Genomic DNA, 16925 nt, shown 5'->3' with positions numbered 1-16925 from the left:
TAGGGTATATGGAGATATATAGGTGGAAGAAGTACGTCAGGGGGGCCACGAGGGGCCCACAAGGGTGGAGCGCGCGCCCCCTGCCTCGTGGCTTCCTCGTTGATCCCCTGACGTGCACTCCAAGTCTTTTGGGCTTCTTCTGATCCAAAAATAAGTTCCGTGAAGTTTCAGGTCAATTGGACTCCGTTTGATTTTCCTTTTTTGCGATATTCTAAAACAAGAAAAAAAACAAAAACTGGCACTGGGCTCTGGGTTAATAGGTTAGTCCCAAAAATCATATAAAATAGCATATAAATGCATCTAAAACATCCAAGGTTCATAATATAGTAGCATGGAACAATCAAAAATTATAGATACGTTGGAGACGTATCAGCATCCCCAAGCTTAATTCCTGCTCGTCCTCGAGTAGGTAAATGATAAAAACAGAATTTTTGATGTGGAATGCTACCTAACATATTTATTCATGTAATTTCTCTTTATTGTGGCAAGAATATTCAGGTCCATAATATTCAGGACAAAAGTTTAATATTGACATAAAAATAATAATACTTCAAGCATACTAACCAAGCAATCATGTCTTCTCAAAATAACAAGGCCAAAGAAAGCTATCCCTACAAAATGATATAGTCTGGCTATGCTCCATCTTCACCACACAAAGTATTTAAATCATGCACAACCCCGATGACAAGCCAAGCAATTGTTTCATACTTTTGATGTTCTCAAACTTTTTCAATCTTCACGCAATATATGAGCGTGAGCCATGGACATAGCACTATAGGTGGAATAGAATGGTGGTTGTGGAGAAGACAAAAAGAGAGAAGATAGTCTCACATCAACTAGGCGTATCAACAGGCTATGGAGATTCCCATCAATAGATATCAATGTGAGTGAGTAGGGGTTTCCATGCAACGGATGCACTATAGCTATAAGTGTATGAAAGCTCAACAAAACAAACTACTGGGTGTGCATACAACTCGCTTGCTCACGAAGACCTAGGGCATTTTGAGGAAGCCCATCATTGGAATATACAAGCCAAGTTCTATAATGAAAAATTCCCACTAGTATATGAAAGTGACAACATAGGAGACTCTCTATCATGAAGATTATGGTGCTACTTTGAAGCACAAGTGTGGTAAAAGGATAGTAGCATTGCCCCTTCTCTCTTTTTCTCTCATTTTTTTATTTTTAATTTTTTTTATTTGGGCCTTCTATTTTTTATGGCCTATTTTTCCTCTTTTTTTATTTGGGCTTCTTTGGCCTCTTTTATTTATTTATTTTCTTCCGGAGTCTCATACCGACTTGTGGGGGAATCGGTCTCCATCATCCTTTCCTCACTAGGACAATGCTCTAATAATGATGATCATCACACTTTTATTTACTTACAACTCAAGAATTACAACTCGATACTTAGAACAAGATATGACTATATATGAATGCCTCCGGCGGTGTACCGGGATGTGCAATGACTCATGAGTGACATGTATGAAAGAATTATGAACGGTGGCTTTGCCACAAATATGATGTCAACTACATGATCATGCAAAGCAATACGACAATGATGAAGTGTGTCATAATAAACCGAACGGTGGTAAGTTGCATGGAAATATATCTCAGAATGGCTATGGAAATGCCATAATAGGTAGGTATGGTGGTTGTTTTGAGGAAGGTATATGGTGGGTTTATGGTACCGGCGAAAGTTGCGCGGTACTAGAGAGGCTAGCAATGGTGGAAGGGTGAGAGGGCGTATAATCCATGGACTCAACATTAGTCATAAAGAACTCACATACTTATTGCAAAAATTTATTAGTTTTCGAAACAAAGTACTACGCGCATGCTCCTAGGGGGATAGATTGGTAGGAAAAGACCATCGCTCGTCCCCGACCACCACTCATAAGGAAGACAACCAATAAATAAATCATGCTCCGACTTCATCACATAATGGTTCACCATACGTGCATGCTACGGGAATCACAAACTTCAACGCAAGTATCTCTCAAATTCACAACTACTCAACTAGCATGACTCTAATATTACCATCCTCATATCTCAAAACAATCATCAAGTATCAAACTTCTCATAGTATTCAATGCACTTTATATGAAAGTTTTTATTATATCCCTCTTGGATGCCCATCATATTAGGACTAGTTTCATAACCAAAGCAAACTACCATGCTGTTTTAAAGACTCTCAAAATAATATAAGTGAAGCACGAGAGTTCATCTATTTCTTCAAAATAAAACAACCACCATGCTGAAGCACAAGAGCAACAACAAACTACTCCGAAAGATATAAGTGAAGCTCAATGAGTAGTCGAATAATTATGCAACTATGTGAAGACTCTCTAACATTTAAGAATTTCAGATCTTGGTATTTTATTCAAACATCAAACACAATAAAATAAAATAAGATGACGCTCCAGGCAAAACACATATCATGTGGCGAATAAAAATATAGCTCCAAGTAAAGTTACTGATGAACGAAGACGAGAGAGGGGATGCCTTCCGGGGCATCCCCAAGCTTAGGCTCTTGGTTGTCCTTCAATATTACCTTGGGGTGCCTTGGGCATCCCCAAGCTTAGGCTCTTTCCACTCCTTATTCCATAGTCCATCGAATCTTTACCCAAAACTTGAAAACTTCACAACACAAAACTTAACAGAAAACTCGTAAGCTCTGTTAGTATAAGAAAATAAATCACCACTTAGGTACTGTTGTGAACTCATTCTAAATTCACATTGGTGTAATATCTATTGTATTCCAACTTATCTATGTTCATACCCTCAGACACTACTCATAGATTCATCAAAATAAGCAAACAACACATCGAAAACAGAATCTATCAAAAATAGAACAGTCTGTAGTAATCTGGATCAAACGTATACTTATGGAACTCATAAAATTCTCAAATAAATTGCTGGACCTGAGGAATTTATCTATTAATCATCTTAAAAAATAATTAACTAAATAGCACTCTCCAAATAAAAATGGCAGCAATTCTCGTGAGCGCTAAAGTTTCTGTTTTTTACAGCATGATCATAAAGACTTCACCCAAGTCTTCCCAACGGTTCTACTTGGCACAAACACTAATTAAAAGCATAAAACCATATCTAAACAGAGGCTAGATGAATTATTTATTACTAAACAGTAACAAAAGGCAAGGAACAAAAATAAAGTTGGGTTGCCTCCCAACAAGTTGATTTCAATGATGCTCACATAAAGGATAAGAATTGAAATAGAAAGAGAGCATCATGAAGAATATTGCTAGCACATTTAAGCCTAACCCACTTCCTATGCATAGGGATTTTGTGAGCAAACAACTTATGGGAACAAGAATCAACTTGCATAGGAAGGTAAAACAAGCATAACTTCAAAACTTTAAGCACATAGAGAGGAAACTTGATATTATTGTAATTCCTACAGGCGGTATCCAGTGAAAACAGCAATTCGATGAAAATCTGGAAACTAATGGCATGGGTCGTTGGACCAAGAGCGAAGGGTAGAGATAAAAAGTGGGATTGCAACAGGTCACTTAACCCCATTTTACACACAACCCCCTCCCCTGATTAACCAGTTCAATTCACTCGATCCTGCGGGCTCGCTCTAAACCTAGGCTCGCTCCATGGCAGCGCCACCACATCTTGGTGCCCAACGACGGCGGTGCGGCGCTCTCCCCTGCGACGGAGACCTGGCGGCGCGGCGCTCTCCCCACGCGACGGAGACCCGGCGGCACGGCGCTCTCCGCCACGCACCGGAGCATCAGCGGTGAGACGGTCTCCCCACCCTGACAACAACAGCTAGGGGCCCCCCGCGATAGGCTCCGCTGCTATGGCATGGTGCTGGTTCCATGTGAGCATGAATCGGGGACAGCTACTTGTTGGGTTTCGTAGTAATTTCAAAATTTTCCTACGCACACGCAAGATCATGGTGATGCATAGCAACGAGAGGGGAGAGTGTTGTCTACGTACCCACGCAGACCGACTGCGGAAGCGTTGACACAACGTAGAGGAAGTAGTCGTATGTCTTCACGATCCAACCGATCAAGCACCGAAACTACCGCACCTCCGAGTTCGAGCACACGTTCAGCTCGATGACGATCCCCGGACTCCGATCCAGCAAAGTGTCGGGGAAGAGTTCCGTCAGCACGACGGCGTGGTGACGATCTTGATGCACTACAGCAGCAGGGCTTCGCCTAAACTCCGCTACAGTATTATCGAGGAATATGGTGGCTGGGGGCACCGCACACGGCTAAGGAATAGATCACGTGGATCAACTTGTGTGTTCTTTGGGGTGCCCTGCCTCTGTATATAAAGGACTAGAGGGGGAGGCTGGCCGGCCAAGGGAGGGCGCGCCAGGAGAGTCCTACTCCCTCTGGGAGTAGGATTCCCCCCCCCCCTCCAATCCTAGTTGGAATAGGATTCCTTGAGGGGGGAAAGAGAGAGAGGGGGCCGGCCACCTCTCCTAGTCCAAATAGGACTAGGGGAAGGGGGGAGGCGCACAACCACCTTGGGCTGCCCCTTTCTCCTTTCCACTAAAGCCCACTAAGGCCCATATAGCTCCCGGGGGGTTCCGGTAACCTCCCGGTACTCCGGTAAAATCCCGATTTCACCCGGAACACTTCCGATATCCAAACATAGGCTTCCAATATATCAATCTTTACGTCTCGACCATTTCGAGACTCCTCGTCATGTCCATGATCACATCCGGGACTCCGAACAACCTTCGGTACATCAAAATGCATAAACTCATAATATAACTGTCATCGTAACCTTAAGCGTGCGGACCCTACGGGTTCGAGAACAATGTAGACATGACCGAGACACGTCTCCGGTCAATAACCAATAGCGGGACCTGGATGCCCATATTGGCTCCTACATATTCTACGAAGATCTTTATCGGTCAGACCGCATAACAACATACGTTGTTCCCTTTGTCATCGGTATGTTACTTGCCCGAGATTCGATCGTCAGTATCCAATACCTAGTTCAATCTCGTTACCGGCAAGTCTCTTTACTCATTCTGTAATACATCATCTCACAACTAACATATTAGTTGTAATGCTTGCAAGGCTTATGTGATGTGCATTACCGAGAGGGCCTAGAGATACCTCTCCGACAATCGGAGTGACAAATCCTAATCTCGAAATACGCCAACCCAACATGTACCTTTGGAGACACCTGTAGAGCTCCTTTATAATCACCCAGTTACGTTGTGACGTTTGGTAGCACACAAAGTGTTCCTCTGGCAAACGGGAGTAGCATAATCTCATAGTCATAGGAACATGTATAAGTCATGAAGAAAGCAATAGCAACATACTAAACGATCGGGTGCTAAGCTAATGGAATGGGTCATGTCAATCAGATCATTCAACTAATGATGTGACCTCGTTAATCAAATAACAACACTTTGTTCATGGTCAGGAAACATAACCATCTTTGATTAACGAGCTAGTCAAGTAGAGGCATACTAGTGACACTTTGTTTGTCTATGTATTCACACATGTATTATGTTTCCGGTTAATACAATTCTAGCATGAATAATAAACATTTATCATGATATAAGGAAATAAATAATAACTTTATTATTGCCTCTAGGGCATATTTCCTTCAGTCTCCCACTTGCACTAGAGTCAATAATCTAGATTACACTGTAATGATTCTAACACCCATGGAGCCTTGGTGCTGATCATGTTTTGCTCGTGGAAGAGGCTTAGTCAACGGGTCTGCAACATTCAGATCCGTATGTATCTTGCAAATCTCTATGTCTCCCACCTGGACTAGATCCCGGATGGAGTTGAAGCGTCTCTTGATGTGCTTGGTCCTTTTGTGAAATCTGGATTCCTTTGCCAAGGCAATTGCACCAGTATTGTCACAAAAGATTTTCATTGGACCCGATGCACTAGGTATGACACCTAGATCGGATATGAACTCCTTCATCCAGACTCCTTCGTTCGCTGCTTCCGAAGCAGCTATGTACTCCGCTTCACATGTAGATCCCGCTACGATGCTTTGTTTAGAACTGCACCAACTGACAGCTCCACCGTTTAATGTAAACACGTATCCGGTTTGCGATTTAGAATCGTCCGGATCAGTGTCAAAGCTTGCATCAACGTAACCTTTTACGGTGAGCCCTTTGTCACCTCCATATACGAGAAACATATCCTTAGTCCTTTTCAGGTATTTCAGGATGTTCTTAACCGCTGTCCAGTGATCCACTCCTGGATTACTTTGGTACCTCCCTGCTAAACTTATAGCAAGGCACACATCAGGTCTGGTACACAGCATTGCATACATGATAGAGCCTATGGCTGAAGCATAGGGAACATCTTTCATTTTCTCTCTATCTTCTGCAGTGGTCGGGCTTTGAGTCTTACTCAATCTCACACCTTGTAACACAGGCAAGAACCCTTTCTTTGCTTGATCCATTTTGAACTTCTTCAAAATTTTGTCAAGGTATGTTGTTTGTGAAAGTCCAATTAAGCGTTTTGATCTATCTCTATAGATCTTAATGCCTAATATGTAAGCAGCTTCACCGAGGTCTTTCATTGAAAAACTTTTATTCAAGTATCCTTTTATGCTATCCAGAAATTCTATATCATTTCCAATTAATAATATGTCATCCACATATAATATTAGAAATGCTACAGAGCTCCCACTCACTTTCTTGTAAATACAAGCTTCTCCAAAAGTCTGTATAAAACCAAATGCTTTGATCACACTATCAAAACGTTTATTCCAACTCCGAGAGGCTTGCACCAGTCCATAAATGGATCGCTGGAGCTTGCACACTTTGTTAGCTCCCTTTGGATCGACAAAACCTTCTGGTTGCATCATATACAACTCTTCTTCCAGAAATCCATTCAGGAATGCAGTTTTGACATCCATCTGCCAAATTTCATAATCATAAAATGCGGCAATTGCTAACATGATTTGGACAGACTTAAGCATCGCTACGGGTGAGAAGGTCTCATCGTAGTCAATCCCTTGAACTTGCCGAAAACCTTTTGCGACAAGTCGAGCTTTGTAGACAGTAATATTACCGTCAGCGTCAGTCTTCTTCTTGAAGATCCATTTATTCTCCATTGCTTGCCGATCATCGGGCAAATCAACCAAAGTCCATACTTTGTTCTCAAACATGGATCCCATCTCAGATTTCATGGCTTCAAGCCACTTTGCAGAATCTGGGCTCACCATCGCTTCTTCATAGTTCGTAGGTTCATCATGATCTAGTAGCATGACTTCCAGAACAGGATTACCGTACCACTCTGGCGCGGATCTTACTCTGGTTGATCTACGAGGTTCAGTAGTATCTTGTTCTGAAGTTTCATGATCATCATCATTAGCTTCCTCGCTAACTGGTGTAGGTGTCGCAGAAACAGTTTTCTGTGATGTACTACTTTCTAGTAAGGGAGCAGGTACAGTTACCTCGTCAAGTTCTACTTTCCTCCCACTCACTTCTTTCGAGAGAAACTCCTTCTCTAGAAAGTTTCCGAATTTATCAACAAAAGTCTTGCCTTTGGATCTGTGATAGAAGGTGTATCCAATAGTTTCCTTTGGATATCCTATGAAGACACATTTCTCTGATTTGGGTTCGAGCTTATCAGGTTGAAGCTTTTTCACATAAGCATCGCAGCCCCAAACTTTTAGAAACGACAACTTTGGTTTCTTGCCAAACCATAGTTCATAAGGCGTCGTCTCAACGGATTTTGATGGTGCCCTATTTAACGTGAATGCGGCCGTCTCTAGAGCGTATCCCCAAAACGATAGCGGTAAATCAGTAAGAGACATCATAGATCGCACCATATCTAGTAAAGTACGATTACGATGTTCGGACACACCATTACGTTGAGGTGTTCCGGGTGGCGTGAGTTGCGAAACTATTCCACAATTTTTCAAATGTACACCAAACTCGTAACTCAAATATTCTCCTCCACGATCAGATCGTAGAAACTTTATTTTCTTGTTACGATGATTTTCAACTTCACTCTGAAATTCTTTAAACTTTTCAAATGTTTCAGACTTATGTTTCATTAAGTAGATATACCCATATCTGCTTAAATCATCTGTGAAGGTGTGAAAATAACGATATCCGCCACGAGCCTCAATATTCATCGGACCACATATATCTGTATGTATGATTTCCAACAAATCTGTTGCTCTCTCAATAGTACCGGAGAACGGTGTTTTGGTCATCTTGCCCATGAGGCACGGTTCGCAAGTACCAAGTGATTCATAATCAAGTGGTTCCAAAAGTCCATCAGTATGGAGTTTCTTCATGCTCTTTACACCGATATGACCTAAACGGCAGTGCCACAAATAAGTTGCACTCTCATTATCAACTCTGCATCTTTTGGCTTCAACATTATGAATATGTGTGTTACTACTATCGAGATTCAACAAGAATAGACCACTCTTCAAGGGTGCATGACCATAAAAGATATTACTCATATAAATAGAACAACCATTATTCTCTGATTTAAATGAATAACCGTCTCGCATTAAACAAGATCCAGATATAATGTTCATGCTCAACGCTGGGCACCAAATAACAATTATTTAGGTCTAATATTAATCCCGAAGGTAGATGTAGAGGTAGCGTGCCGACCGCGATCACATCGACTTTGGAACAGTTTCCCACGCGCATCGTCACCTCGTCCTTAGTCAATCTTCGCTTAATCCGTAGCCCCTGTTTCGAGTTGCAAATATTAGCAACAAAACCAGTATCAAATACCCAGGTGCTACTGCGAGCATTAGTAAGGTACACATCAATAACATGTATATCACATATACCTTTGTTCACCTTGCCATCCTTCTTATTCGCCAAATACTTGGGGCAGTTCCGCTTCCACTGGCCAGTCTGCTTGCAGTAGAAGCACTCAGTTTCAGGCTTAGGTCCAGACTTGGGTTTCTTCTCTTGAGCAGCAACTGACTTGCCGTTCTTCTTGAAGTTCCCCTTCTTCTTTCCTTTGCCCTTTTTCTTGAAACTAGTGGTCTTGTTGACCATCAACACTTGATGCTCCTTCTTGATTTCTACCTCCGCAGCTTTCAGCATCGCGAAGAGCTCGGGAATAGTCTTGTTCATCCCTTGCATATTATAGTTCATCACGAAGCTCTTGTAGCTTGGTGGCAGTGATTGAAGAATTCTGTCAATGACGCAATCATCTGGAAGATTAACTCCCAATTGAATCAAGTGATTATTATACCCAGACATTTTGAGTATATGCTCACTGACAGAACTGTTCTCCTCCATCTTGCAGCTATAGAACTTATTGGAGACTTCATATCTCTCAATCCGGGCATTTGCTTGAAATATTAACTTCAACTCCTGGAACATCTCATATGCTCCATGACGTTCAAAACGTCGTTGAAGTCCCGATTCTAAGCCGTAAAGCATGGCACACTGAACTATCGAGGAGTCATCAGCTTTGCTCTGCCAGACGTTCATAACATCCGGCGTTGCTCCTGCAGCAGGCCTGGCACCCAGCGGTGCTTCCAGGACGTAATTCTTCTGTGCAGCAATGAGGATAATCCTCAAGTTACGGACCCAGTCCGTGTAATTGCTACCATCATCTTTCAACTTTGCTTTCTCAAGGAACGCATTAAAATTCAACGGAACAACAGCACGAGCCATCTATCTACAATCAACATAAACATGCAAGATACTATCAGGTACTAAGTTCATGATAAATTTAAGTTCAATTAATCATATTACTTAAGAACTCCCACTTAGATAGATATCCCTCTAATCCTCTAAGTGATCACGTGATCCAAATCAACTAAACCATGTCCGATCATCACGTGAGATGGAGTAGTTTCATCGGTGAACATCATTATGTTGATCATATCTACTATATGATTCACGCTCGACCTTTCGGTCTGCGTGTTCCGAGGCCATATCTGTATATGCTTGGCTCGTCAAGTATAACCTAAGTATTCCGCGTGTGCAACTGTTTTGCACCCGTTGTATTTGAACGTAGAACCTATTACACCCGATCATCACGTGGTGTCTCAGCACGAAGAACTTTCGCAACGGTGCATACTCAGGGAGAACACTTCTTGATAATTTAGTGAGAGATCATCTTATAATGCTACCGTCAATCAAAGCAAGATAAGATGCATAAAAGGATAAACATCACATGCAATCAATATAAGTGATATGATATGGCCATCATCATCTTGTGCTTGTGATCTCCATCTCCGAAGCACCGTTGTGATCACCATCATCACCGGCGTGACACCTTGATCTTCATCGTAGCATCGTTGTCGTCTCGCCAAGTTTGTGCTTCTACGACTATCGCTACCGCTTAGTGATAAAGTAAAGCATTACATCGCGATTTCATTGCATACAATAAAGCGACAACCATAAGGCTCCTGCCAGTTGCCGATAACTCGGTTACAAAACATGATCATCTCATACAATAAAATTTAGCATCATGTCTTGACCATATCACATCACAACATGCCCTGCAAAAACAAGTTAGACGTCCTCTACTTTGTTGTTGCATGTTTTACGTGGCTGCTACGGGCTTAAGCAAGAACCAATCTCACCTACGCCTCAAAACCACAACGATAGTTTGTCAAATAGACTCCGTTTTAACCTTCGCAAGGACCGGGCGTAGCCATACTTGGTTCAACTAAAGTTGGAGAGACAGTCGCCCGCAAGCCACCTATGTGCAAAGCACGTCGGGGAAACCGGTCTCGCGTAAGCGTACGCGTAATGTTGGTCCGGGTCGACTCGTCCAACAATGCCGCCGAACCAAAGTATGACATGCTGGTAGGCAGTATGACTTATATCGCCCACAACTCACTTGTGTTCTACTCGTGCATATAACATCAACATAAATAACCTAGGCTCGGATGCCACTGTTGGGTTTCGTAGTAATTTCAAAATTTTCCTACGCACACGCAAGATCATGGTGATGCATAGCAACGAGAGGGGAGAGTGTTGTCTACGTACCCACGCAGACCGACTGCGGAAGCGTTGACACAACGTAGAGGAAGTAGTCGTACGTCTTCACGATCCAACCGATCAAGCACCAAAACTACGGCACCTCCGAGTTCGAGCACACGTTCAGCTCGATGACAATCCCCGGACTCCGATCCAGCAAAGTGTCGGGGAAGAGTTCCGTCAGCACGACGGCGTGGTGACGATCTTGATGCACTACAGCAGCAGGGCTTCGCCTAAACTCCGCTACAGTATTATCGAGGAATATGGTGGCTGGGGGCACCGCACACGGCTAAGGAATAGATCACGTGGATAAACTTGTGTGTTCTTTGGGGTGCCCTGCCTCTGTATATAAAGGACTAGAGGGGGGAGGCTGGCCGGCCAAGGGAGGGCGCGCCACAATCCTAGTTGGAATAGGATTCCTTGAGGGGGGAAAGAGAGAGAGGGGGCCGGCCACCTCTCCTAGTCCAAATAGGACTAGGGGAAGGGGGGAGGTGCACAGCCACCTTGCGCTGCCCCTTTCTGCTTTCCACTAAAGCCCACTAAGGCCCATATAGCTCCCAGGGGGTTCCGCTAACCTCCCGGTACTCCGGTAAAATCCCGATTTCACCCGGAACACTTCCGATATCCAAACATAGGCTTCCAATATATCAATCTTTACGTCTCGACCATGTCGAGACTCCTCGTCATGTCTGTGATCACATCCGGGACTCCGAACAACCTTCAGTACATCAAAATGTATAAACTCATAATATAACTGTCATCGTAACCTTAAGCGTGCGGACCCTACGGGTTCGAGAACAATGTAGACATGACTGAGACACGTCTCCGGTCAATAACCAATAGCGGGACCTGGATGCCCATATTGGCTCCTACATATTCTACGGAGATCTTTATTGGTCAGACCGCATAACAACAGACGTTGTTCCCTTTGTCATCGGTATGTTACTTGCCCGAGATTCGATCGTCGGTATCCAATACCTAGTTCAATCTCGTTACCGGCAAGTCTCTTTACTCGTTCCGTAATACATCATCTCACAACTAACATATTAGTTGTAATGCTTGCAAGGCTTATGTGATGTGCATTACCGAGAGGGCCCAGAGATACCTCTCCGACAATCGGAGTGACAAATCCTAATCTCGAAATACGCCAACCCAACATGTACCTTTGGAGACACCTGTAGTACTCCTTTATAATCACCCAGTTACGTTGTGACGTTTGGTAGTACCCAAAGTGTTCCTCCGGTAAACGGGAGTTGCATAATCTCATAGTTATAGGAACATGTATAAGTCATGAAGAAAGCAATAGCAACATACTAAACGATCGGGTGCTAAGCTAATGGAATGGGTCATGTCAATCAGATCATTCAACTAATGATGTGACCTCGTTAATCAAATAACAACACTTTGTTCATGGTCAGGAAACATAACCATCTTTGATTAACGAGCTAGTCAAGTAGAGGCATACTAGTGACACTAAGTTTGTCTATGTATTCACACATGTATTATGTTTCCGGTTAATACAATTCTAGCATGAATAATAAACATTTATCATGATATAAGGAAATAAATAATAACTTTATTATTGCCTCTAGGGCATATTTCCTTCACTACTTTGCGACATGACGGGCGTGTGCCGGTGTGGAGAACTGCTTCCTGCTGTATATGAAGACTGCTTCCTACTGTATATGAAGTATCTGAATTTTGCAACTTTATTGTATCTGAAATAGCTGTACTCGATGGTTTATCGAGCTGAGCAAAGGCATGTTTGTTGTTTACTAAGAATAGGAGAGGAGAATCCAGTAGTAGTATGAGCTTCTCATGTAATTTAGAAAATAGTGTTTCTGAACACAATGTATACAACCGTACTGAATATTTGCAGGTACAGAGATGTGAAATATTTATCAAGCAAGACTATGTAAACATTTGGTGTGTGAATATATTGACTGGATGGTGTGCTTCAATGCATACTCACTAAGTGAGATGAGAAATTACAAGTTGAGATGAGAAATACTCACTGACTAAGATAGCATTGTATCCTGTTAGTGCATACATCAGTACATACATTCAGTTAGAAAGTACAAGCCTTCTATCAATCTGTTTGTGGTAGGAAAAAATTGGCGCATACCACAGCAAGCAGAGAAACTAAATATGTACAACTTTGGAATCCTCTTGGAATAAGTATACATGATGTATAAGGATTCTAGAGCTCTCAAATAATCAGCGACAGGTACCAGCAATATAATGCCAAATAACCACTAGAGAATTTCAGATAAATAAGACAATCCAGTGCATTAAAACAAGTGGTAACATTCAGTACATATCATTGATTCGTAGGATTTTCAGACCAACACAAGATTTAGAGATACACATAAACTTCTTCTACTACAGTCTAACATTGAAACAAAGTGGTAACACCCAGTACATAACACTTAAGCTTTGATTTCCATCTTGCACAACACCAAAAAGAAAGTCTTATGTTGACTCAAATCAGAATAAAAGAACCTGCAAGTAGAAATGATATGATCAGTTATAATGGAATATATAGTCACTTTTTGAAAGCGAATATACATAGATAAGAAATACTTTATGGAAAATACCTATTCGTTTCTTAGTTCTTGTTGGGGCAACTATGACTATCATGGAAGCCAACCTGCTTACAAGTCCCACATGCGCGAGGCTCTTTCGGTCCTCCGGCATTTTTCTTCCGCTCTCCATTTTTATTTTGCTTCCCTTCTCCATCCTTTTTTTGTTTCCCTTCTCCACCCTTGTCTAAGTGTCCCTTAATTCTTTTGCACCTCCCCTTTGTATGCACATCAGTTGGTGGATAAATTTCAACTTCATTAGGCATACTACAACCAATGTATGCCTCGAATTCATCTTGTCTACTAGGATTATTGGCAGTAACCCTTTCAGATAACTTTCTTTTTGTGTCAAGGAGACCGTTTCTCAACGCTTCCAATTCTTCAGAAGAATGTTCAGCCAACCTGATAGTGTCATCTAATGTTTGGTGTATCTCTGAAACCAGTTTTCTCTTTGCCAAATCTAAAGAACTACTCTCGTTCTCTTCAAGCAAGTTGCCATCACTATCGTATAGTGACCTCCTGTTAACTGTTTTCTTCCACCTATCTAGAATGAAATGGCTTGGTAGCTCATTAATTTTTGCACCTCTCAAAACCACGATGATATGTCGGCATGGAATTCCACATGTCTCAAATAACATGCAAGAGCAGTGGGCACTCATGGATGTTGTGTTGAACTTAACTTCTCTAGACTTGTAAGAGCGATCACCTCCTACAACCATGGTTTTCACATCACCCTCCTGCAATATGCTTTCAATTAAGCAGTGATCTCTAGCCGCACGCACCTCCTTCTGAAAAGCTTTGAAAACCTCATGGGTGAAGTATAGGCTTGCATGCTTCTCGATCTCCCATGATGTAATCAGTGGAGACATGGAGTTGAGGCAATCATGGTCAGCCTTGAGTTCATTCTGACGTTGTTCTTCCAGGGTTGTACCAATCCTAATCCAAAACTCCACCAAAGCATGCTTGTAACCAATAAAGTGATTAAAGAATGAGTTAGCACTCTCTGACCTCGAAGTGGTTCTCGGAGTTTCACCCAAGAATACACCTCTAAAGTAGGCTGGTATCCATGAGTCACGAATTTCATATCTCCTAGCAAACCATGTGTTTTCTTCAAGACCAAATTCAGAAACCATGGAAGACCACTTTGCCTCAAATTCGGTTGGGCTTTCAGAACCCCATACAGATGCATTAACTGAGTTGTAAAAATTTCCATCCTCTTTCAGTGAAGGACCAACCTTTTCTAGAAGCTTTCTCATTATGTGCCACATGTGTAACCTATGGACGGTGTTTGTCATAACTATATCAATGGCAGCCTTCATGCTAGCATCTTCGTCAGTTACTATAAGCCTCGGTGCTGCCCCATCCATGGCTTTCAAAAATGTTTCAAACACCCATTTGTGCGACTCTTCTTTCTCATCAACAGTCAAGGCAGCACCATAGAAAACAGATCCCATATGGTGGTTTATTCCCGTGAATGGACAAAAAATCATCTTGTACTGATTTGTGCTGTATGTGGAGTCAAAAGACACCATTTCTCCAAATAAAGCATAATTCTTTCTACAAAATGCATCTGCCCAAAACACACGTTTCAATTGATTTTTATCATCAAGAACATACTCAAAGAAGAATCCTGGGTTGATTTGCTTCCTCTTTCTGAGGTTGTCAATAAACATTTGAGCATCTGTATCCTTGAAAGTACTTCTCATGTCACGGTGATAATTCTGCAAGTCTCTCTTCGTGCACCCCACAAACTGAAATCCACCCTCACCAACACGAAGCAATCGAAAGGCTCCAGATGTGCCAATACTAGCTGCATGACATGTGAATAGTGTGGTCTTGGCCTTCTCACTGACTTCTCTATTTGACTTGATTAAATTTTGCTTGGTGGGTGTGATAAATTGATGGGTGTGTTCTTCGTGAAAATATGATATTGGGTATTTGCCATCCTGCATATGCTTGACAGTTATCATGGCTTCACAACCACATCTAGTAATCTTTCTTGCATGTGTTCTTATCTTCCCTCCCTTCAAATCCTTCTTGCGTTCCTCCTCCTTCTTCGTTCGGAAACCTTCTTTCGAACAAAGAAATTGCCTCCAGACCACCACATCATCTATGGACTTTTTCTGCCCAATTCTGACTGAAAATCCAACATTGTGTGCATAAGCCTTGTAAAAAATCTCAACATCTTCCATACTATCAAATGTCATACCCAAGGATGGTTTTAAGTTATCGTCACAATTGGGAGTACATGTTGAACCCTGAAATTACATGATCCATTGGTCGCACAAGTTAGTGAATGTTAAAGAAATTTCTAAAAATTATGTTGATAACAATACTCACACAAAATGGGCCGTTGGTAGCTTTCTTTTTAGGGGTGCTGAAGTTCTCAAGTATGATGGGGGGAGGACGTATTTCCACATCACGGTGTCATTTGTTAGTGCATTCATGGTTTTGCAAAGCAATATCACACGCTAACTTGGGCTTGATCTGTTGCAAGCACATAGGGATGACCATGACATGTTCATTAGAATTAAAAAATGATCATACAGGGAGTAAGGACTGAGCACACAAGTTCATATCAATTTACAAAAAAGGCACTACGATGACATGTTCATTAGAATTCAGAAAAAACAAAGATGCATTTACACAAAGAGTAAGGACTGAGCACACAAGTTCATATCAATTTACAAAGAAATAGGCATTACCATGACACACTCATTATAATTCAGAAAAAATAAATATGCATCAATACAGGGAGTAAGGATTGAACGTTCATGTTCATATCAATTTAGAAAAAAAAAGTGATGCGTCATACATGGATTGGTCAGGGACTTACATCTGTACAGATACGAGGAGGAGGGGGCATGGCAGGAGACAGAGGAGCGACACGGTCTGTAGGGAGCATCTCCATGAACTCCGACAGATAAGGTTGTGGCCTCGGAGGCGATCGTGGCATGACCTGTGGGGGCATGGGAGGGTACAGAGGAGCGACAAGAGCAGCAGAGAGGAGGGGTGGCGGCACCACATGGTTTGAAGGGCGGGGTGCCATGATCTCTGACGGCGAAGGATGGGGTGCCATGGTCTCCGGCGGTGAAGGACGGGCCCTGGTCGGTGATGGCGCCATGCCCTTACCTAGATCGAACATGAGTCGTTCGAAGACGAACAGACAAAGGGGCACTAGGATTTGTCTAATCGTAGGACTTAATGAGGGGTTATGTGTAAAAGGGGGTTAAGTGACCTGTTAGCAATCCCAGTTTTCATCTCTACCCTTCGCTCTTGATCCAACGACCCATGCCATTAGTTTCTAGATTTTCATCGAATTGTTGTTTTCACTGGATACTTCAAGCATATATTCCTCCCTCATAATAATTTTCAGTAGCATCATGAATGAATTCAACAAT

General features: G+C 42.2%; 1 protein-coding gene across 1 annotated transcript; it reads right to left on the bottom strand.

Annotated features, from left to right (window-relative positions):
• Positions 1–13550: 13550 nt before the first annotated feature.
• LOC147958097 (protein FAR1-RELATED SEQUENCE 5-like) lies at positions 13551–15933 on the bottom strand. The gene is made up of 2 exons (XM_087531954.1): positions 15865–15933; positions 13551–15782 (listed from the first exon to the last, which is right to left on the bottom strand). The coding sequence occupies exon 2, from the start codon at positions 15729–15731 to the stop codon at positions 13551–13553; it is 2181 nt and encodes a 726-aa protein (XP_087388080.1). The 5' UTR covers positions 15732–15782; positions 15865–15933.
• Between the last annotated feature and the right edge of the window lie 992 nt (positions 15934–16925).

Source organism: Triticum urartu, chromosome 7A, assembly GCF_056163025.1.
Source record: "Triticum urartu cultivar PI428250 chromosome 7A, HENAU_Tu73, whole genome shotgun sequence".
In the NCBI taxonomy this organism is placed as follows: domain Eukaryota; kingdom Viridiplantae; phylum Streptophyta; class Magnoliopsida; order Poales; family Poaceae; genus Triticum; species Triticum urartu.
Note: the sequence above shows the minus strand (reverse complement) of the source record. Positions and strands in the feature narration are given on the sequence as shown.